We start from the raw sequence: 12,690 nt of genomic DNA, 5'->3' as shown, positions 1-12,690 counted from the left end.
CCTCACTTTGAGCTTACTGTCTGCTGGTGTATACAGCATCAGCTGGGTCTGAAATCCATTTAAAAAGTAAAATTATCTTCTTTTCCTAATGAGGAATCAAACTGAAAATGGATATTTATTCACACAATGTCTTGTTGCTAGTTCAGAGCAAGGAAGGAATACAATCTGACAACTGCTGTAACAGCTGTCTGAAAATTGATGGTAGATGCCATCTAGCTTGACAGGACAAGCTAGCCTGAAACGTGCTTTCGGAGACCAGAGGTGCATGTCTTATGCCCTCTTTAGAGAAATGGTTTGACAAGAGGTGGCACCACTCCTGAGTTGTACAGCAAGAAGCTACAAAACACCAAACTGTGTACCATTTTGCAAACTGCAGTCTTAAATTTCCCTCTGATTACTAAGTTGTTGGGGTTTTTTTAACTGGCTTTTAAACACTGGTGTTTCATGCCAGTCTTTTAACAGAAACACAGGCAAGGGAAGTAAAGGCAAGTTGGAATTAATAAAGGTGAAAATACCAGTGGATAAAGGGTGGCTTCATGTTGTTCAAAGATGAAGTTAACAGTGCTGTAATGTAGCAGCCTGAATCAGCGTGTAGAACGCACCTGCAGAGGAATCCGAGGAAGTGACAAGTGTTGCGGCATGAAGCAGTAGCTACCCCTTTGTGACAGCCTCCAGAGAAAACTGACAATTTCTTTTTTTATATCTAACAACAGATGCTTCAGAAAATACATGACAACAAAGCAATTATGGCATGTAAGCATTGCTACAGTTGAAGTGTAGTATCAGTGAATCCAGCTTAGCTTATTATATTATGGACCCTACCGGTTTATTGTGGACCCTGCATGGCCTCTGTGTTTAACACCGCACAGGTTTTCAGTGCACAGCACTTACTCCTTGCACAATGGTGTAACGGTATGGATACTTGGCTGGAGACATGAAGAGCGAACACGAGCGTACATAATTATAATCCTTGTTAATTCTGCAATTATATTTGGTAGCAGTACTTCTGATAGCAGATTACTAATGTAGCAATCTCGTTAAAAGTCATCCTCCTCCTTTCTCTCTCTAATGATCCATACAGCATACACGTTGTGGAGCACAGACTAAGCCCATTAGCAAGCACATCAGCATGGATCACACTAAAGAGATTGGAAGCAGTTATTCTAGAGAAGAAGAAGATGTACACGGATTTAAAATTTCCAAATGGACACGGAAGTGTTTTAAACTGATCAAATAACTCCAAGCCCTTTTCTCATTTATTTTTCTATTGCTGTATAGCCTAAGACAGAAAATAACAACTTCTTTCTGCATCTTTGATTTTGAAGACCCTTTGTCTAGAAGAGTCATTGTTCACATTCCTGTGATCTCTGCGTCTATTTCTAGCCATCCTACATAAGTAAATTAAAACTGTCCATGTCTTTCACTTACTAGAAGTTCAAGTAAGGCCTGACAAGAAGCCATGTTGAGAGATCTTGTGTTGGCATCTGTCTGAAAAGTCCATTAAATTTAGCTTTGAGGTGTTTTCAGGGCAGTATTTTTAGAATCACAATAACTTCATTTATAGGCTTACAGTTTTCTGGATTGCTGCCATCAAAAGCTAAAATAGAAAATGCAGTTAAGTGTCATGAAGAGATTCACCTTTAAACATGGACTCACTCCAAATTTAATAATAGCTGCAAAGTTTGAGCATTACAGACTGAACTGTCAAGATTCATCATACAGTTTTTCTCCCAGTTCATCGGTTGCTGTGACTGATGCATGCAGTGTGACATATGTCACAGCTAGAACATGAGGTCTGTTCCATACAGTTGAAATGCAAAGCCAAAGATAACTGCACTCCTTGGCTGTGTTTTATGATGGGGAGGTGCTCCTTTCTCTTTGATTTTACTACCAGATCAAGAACTGTGCACCAGAACCTTTTTCCAGAGCATCTAACCAAACATTATGGCACATGCTGCAGCTTCTAAATGCAAGATATAGGACAGGGTGAACTGTTCTTGTTTGCTGGGATCCTTTCTTTGGTTTATGAAGGTGAAAAATCTCCCTGTAGTTCTTGTTATTGTTACGAGAATTAAAACCACCAGAATCAGGGAATTTGCCTGCTTTGATTGGTCTTGCATCAGGAGACGTTACCACCGATGAGAACTGTGTTTTGTGGTAACAGGGTTGAGACACAGGAATACAATCTTGATGACACTGAGGACTTTAGAAATCCTGTGTCTTGCTGTTCAGAGTTTGAGGTGGCTCAAAAAAGCATCCAAGAACTCTGCACAAGAGGTTTAATGCCTTAAGAGGCATATCTAAATGCAAGCTTTCCATTACTAGCAGAAATGAAATTTTGTTCAAGAGGAAAGTGCTTTTAGGGCTGAAGGGGAATTTGCTAAGTGGCCGCTGAGAATTCTTAGTAAGGCTTTTCCACGTTACTGCACTATAGACCGGGGAGTTCCTGAAGGACGATCAACATGATCAGAGGTGGATTGTATGGCTGTGACAGTACAGCAATCATTAATGATTTCTGTGAACAGTTTGTTATGACTTCTCTCTAAGGATAACTGGTAAACTGATAAACATGTATCTCCCTCTGTTCTATGAAATCCTCAGGACTTTTATCCATCTGGTGTAAACTCTTATTTGACAGCAGCTTTCCCAGTGCAGAACAGCCAAGCTGGTGACAGTCTTAAGTTTCGGTTGACATGTTTCAGTACAGTCCATTTAAAAAACAGTCCCTTTTCAGTTGTCTGAGAAGCAATTAAAAGACAGTAGGACTGAATGTTACGTGTGTATGGATCAGAGACATCTTTCTGTTGAGAGATCAGTGGAATAGTCTACCTATAACTTCCTGATGAAATACTTTGTAAAGAAAAAGGAAGAAATAAAATCTATCAGCTGTGTTAAATGCACATTTTACTCTCATATTAGCATTGTCATTTATCTTTGGTTTTGAAGCATTAAAATTTAAAGCGATATAAAAGCTATTAGAATTTAACTTACTTTTAAGGAGACTTAATTTATGCTTGTCCCTCTTGCAGAACAAAGAATATGTGTGTCGGGGCCATGACTACGAGAGGCTGGAAGCCTTCCAGCAGAGGATGTTGAGCGAGTTCCCACAGGCCATTGCAATGCAGCATCCAAACCACCCAGATGACTCCATACTGCAGTGTGATGCCCAGTGTATCCTTCAGTGAAAGGGAACCCTACGATCAGAACTGTAATAGAGCACAAAGGAGGAAGGTATAGAAAAGGTCATCAGCTTGGATCCCTCGGTGCCTGAGTGCCTTAGGCAGGGTAGTTATGGCAAAGCTGTAAACCTGTCTACAGCTGATGCGAAGTGGTTCACTGCACTATGTATTGTTGGAGGGAACGGTCACTCGTTACTTGGAGTAATGCAGGTCATATCTGATGGGTAAGGGAAATAGCTGTGCTTGGTCACATCCCTGTTTTAACCTTTACCAACGTCATTCTTCTCACTGTTAATCTGTACTGTGATTTGATGCAACCAGTACAATGCTATATACATTTAAGGACCGAACCACGTAACGTGTAATGGGTCTGCAGAGACTTTCGGAGATTTGAGTCAGGGGAACACGGCTGTTTGGCTTGTGTGACATCAGCAAGGATGTTGTGCAGGACTTCGACCGTAAGGACATTGTCAGCATGTGAAGTCTCCTGAAATGGGTTGCTGTTTCTCAGTTGTCTTTTAACATGTCCTTTTCACTCTTCGTTACTATAGAACACTGATACTTTCGTAGGCAGAAGGGTTGTTTGTATGTGTATTTTGGTTGGCTTGTTGATGCTTGCAGAGGTCTTGTTTGTAACACTAAGTTTCAACTAGTTCAATTAAACTGGACTGTAAATTGATTAAATTAGGACATTTTTGGTTTGTAGACAAAGCTGAAGTATCTAAGGTGAAATATATCAAAGGGAAATACTGGATATATAGATACCTAAGTACATCAAGATGAATAAAGTTCCTGCACAAATGAGGCACCTAGTTCTAATTAAAACTAATAGGAACTGGATTTTGCTTGCTGTAGGTATTTTGGATGTCTCACTACATACTCTGCATCCTCAGGTACCTTCCTTTTCGGTTAACCTGGCTGTGTAGTACTGTAACTCTGTAGACTCTCCTACTAGTTCTATCCTAGTGTTCTGTTGTTTCACTTGCAAGAGTGTTGGAAAACAAAGAGGACGATGACTTTCTGAATTCACCATTCTGTTTCTTCCCAAAGCAGAGAGATCTTTCCTGTTTGATGTCCTGTGACTTTCTTTGACCATATAATTGACAGATTTACAAATCTATGCAGTGACTCCAATCCCAGACAATATAGATGTGCTGCAAATGGACCGTGTCCCTGATCGCATAAAGAGCTTTTACAGAGTCAACAACATCCAGAAATTCCGCTATGACAGGCCCTTCCACAAAGGCCCAAAGGACAAGGAGAATGAATTTAAGGTAGAAGTAGTGAATAAGCAATGTTAAGTTAATTTCTTCAAGGTGAATACCGTCTTGTTATTTTATGCTGATGTAACCTTTCAAGTAGTCCTGAGCTGATGACCAAAGATTACTACAGTAACTCGAATAACAAGTAGCTGTGGAGTCCAGTGGTTAAACACCTGACCTGATTAAAGCATTGTCCAGTTTAAAAGTGACTTATTTTAGTGCCAGGAGAAACGCACTTGGAAGCAAGGATGGCGTTTTTATTTGGCTGGATTTTTTTTCACTGCCATATGTCCACAATATCTTCTTGGTTCCCATGAGAGAATTGGTGGTCAGCCTCTAAAAATTAATAGAAATGTTGAATGTGTTGCTTTAGAGCATACTGAATTCTGGTTGTGTTGTTCAAGTGACTTACAGCATGACATTCTGCAAAATAGGTTAATGCTCGGGAGGTTAATATATTATTTTCTGAACTTTTCCCCCTTTGCACCTGTACTAAGAGTACAGATGATGTGATTGTGATTCACTGTGTACCTCACATCCCAAATTACTCTTTGCAGAGCTTGTGGATTGAACGTACCACTCTGACCTTGACTCACAGTCTGCCTGGGATCTCTCGTTGGTTTGAAGTGGAGAGAAGAGAACTGGTAACATTCATAGTTCCTGTAACTGGAGTTTGAAATGATGAGTTACTGAGGACATGGGATAGGCAACTTAAAGCTCCTTTGGCTGAAATCTTGCAGTTTAAAGTGACGGAGTTTAGCAATGATGAAGTATGTCCTTCTTCCACCACTTAGTCTAAATAATTGCTGAATGTAAGCATGGGAATGTAACAGAGTCAAAAGATGGCACAGTGACATTGTTGCCATGTCTTCAGTAAACAGAAGGAAGTTACCACAGCTCGGTGACCTCAAACACAGCATTGCCAACAGGAAAGTTTGTTAATGTAGCTAATTTTTTACAAGCAGTAAAAACTGAGATAGATCACTGAACAATTCTAGAGTATAATTTCATTACAGGGAAGGTAATAAATCTCAGTTAAGTGTCCACGGAATTAAAATATATTTTATTGCCTTTGAGGTTGAAGTAAGTCCTTTGGAAAATGCCATTCAAGTAGTTGAGAACAAAAACCAGGAACTGAGAACACTGATAAGCCAGTACCAGCATAAACAAATGCATGGGAACATTAATCTTCTCAGCATGTGTCTGAATGGAGTGATTGATGCAGCTGTTAACGGGGGAATTGCACGATACCAGGAGGTAAGCCAGGCTCTGCTTCTGAATTTAGTATCACCTTTTTTCAATTTTGTTTCCATTTCTGTTTCAGAGAAAGTATGACTTAATAAGATAAGGCATTTTCATGTACATTATCTAAATATGAGGTTAAAACTCCTGCTTGGTTATTCTGCATCAGTGCTTGCATAGCAGCATGTCAGCAGGAGGATCCAAAGGTGGAGCTGGATATTGTGTTGAAGTAGGTATGCCTGGCGGTGGGGTTTCTCAAGAACGAAACTTGGCAGGTAAAAAGAGTGAAGCAGGTGGGGGGGGGGGTTTGTGCTGCTTACATTATAAATCCATTTTGCAATAGAGGCAGTGGGACTCATGGTAGTTGAGACTGATTGGGCCTGTAATCAGGAAAAGCCACTAATTTGTGCGACTCAACCATTATTTTTGTTAGCGTAATCTCAGATTCACTGTAACCTTAAAATTATCTTATATGTGGTATGTTTATCTGGCATAATCTTTGGCAAGCTGTTACTTAAAACTCTGCATTGCAAAAGGTAAGTCTAGGGTGAAAAATGGCAGCAGCAGTCCAGGAGCGTGGGACACGTCTTCCCTACAGAGCCACGAAGAGAACGCTCTTCATGCTTTACATCAGTTACCACTTTACTCAATTTAACTTTAGGCAGTAATGTGAAGGAAACTCTAACATTTGAATAACTGGATGATACAAGGCTTAGTGGTATTGCTTATCACATGGGGAAACTTGGTCAGATTCATGATTCAACAGAATCATCTAGGTTGCAAAAATTGTCTTCTAGCTTTACCTGGATCCCAGAGTGTTAAAAGCTATACAGCTGAACAGCTGCTGTTAGCTTAATATGTTTAGTTTTTCTAAGCTTTTTGGATGACAAAGTATCTTCCAGTAAGCAGAAGACTTTTTTTTTTTTTTTTCCCCACAGGCCTTTTTTGATAAAGATTATATCACAAAGCACCCTGGAGATGCAGAGAAGATCACACAGCTCAAGGAACTCATGCAGGAACAGGTACCATTTTTCAGATGCAAAAGAACATTGCTACAGTGTCTCAATTCATCAGCAGTCAGTGTAAACATATCAGATCCCATTGATTCATTCAGAAGCAATGAATTTTAGTACATTTAAACAAAAAAGAGGGGGAAGATGGCCAAGGAGTTTATGAACAAGCTATTCACCTTACGGGATGTGAGGTGAAGCTCTGCTAAAAGTACATGAATTTCGTTTTCTCCATTTATTATGCAGTAGACATCTTGCCATGTTTCAAGCCTGCCATTCATTTTTGGCATTTTGAATTATGTCTTCCCAGTAGATTTCAAAGATAATCAGAGACAGGACAGATCAGGCTTGATCTATCTGGCAGAGGCACATAGGAAAACTTAATGCCTATTTGTATTATCTGCAGTTTTATTTTCCCTTAGTGTCTCCATCAAACATCTTGTAGATAAAGCTAGCTAGATGCTCTGATGGGAGTGAAATCAGAAAATCACATCCCTCTTAACTAAAAGTTTGGCAAAGATATACCCATTAAACAAAGTGTCCAAGTCTGAACAGAGGGACTAGGCCTGTTTCTTCAACAAATCACTTAACTCCATTTCCAATTTCCCATCTGTAAAATAAAGATAATGCTTATCTCCCTTCAGTCCTCAAGAGAATGTTTGAAGATTAATTAGGTATTGTTTGTACAGACTTTAGATCATGTAGGGAATCATATACATCTTAAGCCTGCTGTCATTACTATTTTCTTTCATCTGGGAGCTTATATAATGTCATTCAATCACTAATACTGTGTGTTTGACATTTGAAAAAGTGACCTTTAAAAATAAATAATGAGCAACAGAAAGAGTTGCATGCCACACTGCCGCTGTTCAGCTCAATTATCAGAAACTCCTTTTAGAAATCTCTGTGGGCAACTTTGACCCCTTCTCTGACACCGGGTGGAAGGAATTTTCCTTGTCACGGTGCATTATCTGTGCGAGGACGTAATGCTGTTCACTCTGAAGAGAGAATCAATCTGGTAATTTTTTACTGTTATCTCTTAAAAGTAATCCAACATGACATAAATGTAGTTGTCTCACCCTTAAAGTACTTGTTGAAGTAATTTGCACTTGCCAGGTCTCCTGGGCTTGCTTAATTATCAGCTCTCTCACAAATGAACAGTGGCATATTTTACAGTACTTCCTCGCACATGGACAGAACTGTGGGCCAGGCTTCTCTTAGGCACGATTTATTTGGGTTTGTGATGCTATGTTTTCTTTTTAACAGGTACATGTCTTAGGAGTGGGTCTGGCAGTCCATGAGAAATTTGTACACCCAGAAATGCGTCCCCTGCATAAGAAGCTCATTGACCAGTTCCAGATGATGCGATCCAGTCTGTACCATGTGAGCTGACAAGTCATTTTTCCCGTTTTGAATTATTCACAGTTATCACTAAATTTTTATGAGTTGCAGTAAGGTTCACAAAAGAACTGGGCTGATACAGCATTGGTTGAACCTACTGGATTGCCAAATTACCAGAAGAAGTATTGATTTCTGTGCAAGAAGGAAGTCCTACTGAGTATGTTAACTTGGCTTTTAGTTTAAACTAGAACTGTTAATATCTGTATGTTCTTTGTTGTACCACAAAACAATTGCAAAGCGTAATTTTCTGTTACTGTCTTACATAGCAGAAAATTATGTAAAACAGGGGAAGAAAGATTAACAGAAACTGTTAGGTAGCTCTTCGAAAGAACTGCCGTAATTTGGAGTAGCATGACGTGGATTAGGCCCTCCAGAAGTGGTTTTATACAGACAGCAACAGAAATTCCTGTTGGTTGCATCAGGCATCCAAGTGGTGATCAGAACATGCACTGTTATGGGTCTCTGGTTCCTATCCAGTCACCAGAACTGCCTCCAGAGCGTGGTTCACACCACTCGGTATATACCAGCAGTACAAATACCATCCTCTAGTAGTGACACCTTTCATTCTGCGTGCTCTGCTGTGGTATTCCCAGGCAACTATACTTGAGATAACTTTGCCAGCTGGGTCTCAGAAATTTGCAGAAAGTAGGCACTCTCTTGAACATTATCACAAACAAACCAAAGGATATATTTCTATAATGTAAAAGAATTATTTGAAATATGTGTGTTAGCACTTTACTTTCCAACTGGAGTACGTATTTTCTAAGGTAGCTTCTAACTTGAAGGCTTTTCCCCTCCATTCCTAGGAATGAACACTATGCAAGGATGGCCAAAAATAACAGCACCAGAATTTTAAAATCCTGCCTTTCTCTTGCAAAGCAGATGAGATCTGTGCAGGTTGAAGTAGCCAGTTTAAGTTTGCTACCTTTCTTGAGAGTTTGGACAAGATCTGTATTTCTGAGTCCACTTTTTTCTTTTTGAAAAATGTAGGTGGCTTAATTTGGGCCACACTATGCCTCTATCTTCCTCCCGAATTCCCGAAATTGGAAATCAACAGAGTGTAAAGCACTGAAGCTGTTTATCCTGTGGAAATGCAGGATCACTGAGGAAAACTGTAGAGAACGTAGAAGCAGATCAGGACTCTCCCAAGATGAAAAGCTGTAGTTTTCCATGGCCAATTTCGCTAAAGTAAGTTTCCTTTGCAGGAATTACCTGGTTTGGATAAGCTGAGTCCAGCCTGTTCTGGCACTAGTACACCACGCAGCAATGTCTTGGTGTCACATGGACCTATGAGCCCAGAGAGCATAAAGCTGGTGCATCGACACAGGTACCCCGTTGGTTTTTTTTCCTACTGAAATACCTAGGATCTCTGCACACTGTTGCACTATGATTTGAGGATCTAAGCAAGCAGGATGGGTTTTGGCAGAAGTGCCTCTCATCTTCATTCAGTGTGAATTATTGAAGTTTGAGGACTGCAATCAAAAAGTTGAGAAATCCAATTTGCAGCAAATGCTGAACACCTCCAGCTGTTACTCCATCACTTTACTTATTGTAGAAGCAGAAACACACATCTGCCACGCAGATCCCCCGATTCAATCTGACTTTGGAGGTTCCAACTTCTCCTACTTCTGTTATGCAGACAGCAAATAAATGGGTCCTTCTACCATAAAAGGAAAATTATACTGCTTTTTTTAGAAGCCAACTCAGTATGTACCCATTTCTAAGGATCACAAAAGGTTCACATCATTGTTTTTATCAGAACCCCAATATAAGAAAGGCTGCCAAGTTGTTTTGATCAGAATACCAAGAAGTAGCTCAGCCTTCACAGAAACATCTGAAAGTGTGGGTGCTTATTCAAACTGAATACCCATCTACAAAACCTGAGATGATTGAGGGTAAAAATTTGGGTTATCAGAGCAAAACAGTGGTTTTGTATCCAACCAAAATTGCCTGTTTTGAAAATGTATATATCTGTGCCAGTTCGAAAAAGTGACAGGAATGTCACTGAAGTTAGGAAATACCGATTGTTCTTCCATGTTTTTTTCTCTTGGTGGGTCTATATAGCTTAGCTGTTTGTAAAGGCTGGCATGAAAAGCTGTGGCAACTTATTCCTGAGTACACAAATCCAGGATGGTGCCATTCTTTCTACTATTTAGAGTAGCTCTTACACCACTTTAGCAGCTTAGCAGTTGACAATTGGTGCCTAGGTGATAAAATGTTTTGCCTCAGAATTCCTCACTTTTTAAAGCCTTTTTTTAGTTCTTAGGGCAAACTAGGCATGTTCTGCAGTGTACAAAGTAAGTATTTGTGTATGTGAATTCAGAACGACAAAAAATGAAATGAGTGAGATCAGGGTGCAGCCTGCATGCCAACTGGCATGTATTAATTTACTGTCAGCTGCTAAGTTGCCTTCAACTGTAATGCTGAGGCCCCACAGATGAAATAAGGAAAACTGTTGGACCTGTGGGTCTTGTGCTTGGCTTCCTTTGGAATGTTTTTTTTAAGGTACTCCCACTCATTGTACTTCAGCATTAGAAATGAGGGTGGTTTCAGAATAGTCTTTTTATAAACAAAATAAATATGCACCCAGCATCATGACGTGACGTTAACCTAGTTTCGGATTCTGAAATTCTGCATCCTGCATTCTATGCTGTCTCACATGTAACCTTATTAATAGTCACTTCTTTCATACATGAAGCTCGCACGTATGGATTTGTTTAAGCTTGCTGCGCCTGATTTTACAAAAGCATTTGACATCTAGAGGTGACCTAAAGCAGTAGGTAACTGTAGGTACTTACTAGCTTGGAAAAAATCAGACTTCACAAATGGAAACACAGGTTCAAAAAATAATAATGCCCTTGTTCTGTCTCTGTTTTCATTCTAGCCCGCTGAACTTGCTTGGTTCAGTCCGACACTCGTCATCCTCTCTGTCGTCCCACACCTCGAGTGAAACAGGGAACCTGGTTATCCTAACAGACAGTTCCGTGGGGGAGACGCCTGAGGATATGTACCACATGCAGGTACCTCAGCACAGCCAGGAGTGCTTGTTAGAAGCAGCACTGCATGTGCTCTGGAGGGTTATGCTCAGGAGTATGCTGCACCTGTGCACAGGCTTGGATCTGTCCTGTGATACTTCCTCAAAGAACTGAACAGGTAGAATCTAACACTGTTCAAGGAAGATGATGGAGTTACTCAGCTAGGTTTACTTTGGGAAGGAATCTTCTGCTTTGGTACAGTGACAGTTGACACTGTGGCCAAGATCACACTGCTGCTTTCAGAAAGTGAGATTTTAGTCGGCATGCTTTTTATCTGACCGGTTCAACATCTGCGGTTAGTATTGCTCATGGTTTGGGCAGGGGGTGAGATGGGTCCTGCAGTCCTGACTGCAGATCAGTAGTGGCCTGCACTGAAGCTTTTTACTAGACAGAGGCTACACCGGGAGATCTGAGACAGGTCAGTATCTAATGCACCGATCCGCTCAGCGCTCTCTTCGATTTCTCTGCCTCTCACAGCTTGTTTACTCTAACCTCAGGCACCAAGGCTCAGTCACCAATGTCTCTGTTTTATCCTCGTCCCAGGCTAGCCCTTCCACCTCAAGCCTGAGCTCTACTCACTCGGCACCGTCCCAGATGATTAACTCTGCCCCTTCCAGTGCTCGAGGTAAGAATGCACAGACCCAAATGAAGGGTTACCTGGACCTGCAGGCATCCCCCTGAACCTGGCAACCTTGCTGACTTACTGGTGAAAAACCACCGACACTGAAATACACCACTCTTTCTCCTCTGGAGCTGTAGATGCCCCTCCAAAAATTATTTCTTAGAAAAATGGTTTTCATTCTCCAGAGATGGATTTAATAGGGGTTTTTTTCAGCAGTGTTTGGAATGTCTCTCTTGACACATGCTCGTTTCAGGCAGTTGAATTTCATAATGATTTCCATTGTTCTGCCACAAAACTGTGGCAGGCAATCTAGAGGAAAACAAGAATAGTCTTTGGTACAGTATTTAGAAGAGAAATCATGAAGACAAAGGCAAAAAAAATCATTTTACTTGTTTACTGAAATTATGGCACAAAAAAGAACTTGAGGCAGTTTAGCAGAAATGTATGTATACAACAGCATATATATACAATGAATGCTGAAAGATAAGAACTTTAAGGACTGGTGTTAAAGAAGGGTTTCCCTGCTGCGATATTCTTGAAGAAAGGAAAAATGTCAAAACAGACCCTATGGGGTACTCATATTGCCTTTGCTGTTACAGTAGCTGGTCTTGGTACTGCTAATCATTTTCCTCCCAAGCCTCAGAGCTGAAGCAAAACTACTCTGTGCAATCTGCTGACTTTGGTAACTGATATTCAAGTTCGGTTTTTTTCCCTCTCATTTTGAATTCTCAGTTGCAGGTTTACAAATTTCTACACCTCTTTTCACAGGCGTCTGAAGAAAGTATCCGGGATACAGTCAGAGATACAGGCTGATATTTAAATCTTACTCCTTTTTCCCATACAGGGGAACTGTACATCTCCTTATGGACAGAGCATACAGAGAAGGGCCTCTTCTCTTGGGCCAGCTTTTTTGCTCAATCTTGCAGTAAAATCTTAATT

At 40.5% G+C, this 12,690-nt stretch overlaps 1 protein-coding gene across 12 annotated transcripts in view; it reads left to right on the top strand.

Annotated features, from left to right (window-relative positions):
• DOCK3 (dedicator of cytokinesis 3) overlaps positions 1-12,690 on the top strand; it is a 224,660-nt gene that overhangs the window by 196,745 nt on the left and 15,225 nt on the right. For all 12 annotated transcript variants that reach the window (XM_040590724.1, XM_040590720.1, XM_040590726.1 and 9 more), the window contains 9 exons: positions 3,030-3,171; positions 4,287-4,453; positions 4,999-5,085; positions 5,519-5,698; positions 6,622-6,705; positions 7,960-8,076; positions 9,300-9,421; positions 10,979-11,114; positions 11,673-11,754. In XM_040590724.1, coding sequence (XP_040446658.1) covers positions 3,030-3,171; positions 4,287-4,453; positions 4,999-5,085; positions 5,519-5,698; positions 6,622-6,705; positions 7,960-8,076; positions 9,300-9,421; positions 10,979-11,114; positions 11,673-11,754 — 1,117 coding nt within the window. The remainder of the gene's footprint in view (positions 1-3,029; positions 3,172-4,286; positions 4,454-4,998; positions 5,086-5,518; positions 5,699-6,621; positions 6,706-7,959; positions 8,077-9,299; positions 9,422-10,978; positions 11,115-11,672; positions 11,755-12,690) is intronic.

The sequence above is a fragment of the Falco naumanni genome, chromosome 4 (assembly GCF_017639655.2).
Source record: "Falco naumanni isolate bFalNau1 chromosome 4, bFalNau1.pat, whole genome shotgun sequence".
In the NCBI taxonomy this organism is placed as follows: domain Eukaryota; kingdom Metazoa; phylum Chordata; class Aves; order Falconiformes; family Falconidae; genus Falco; species Falco naumanni.
This window is presented reverse-complemented; position numbering and strand designations above follow the sequence as displayed.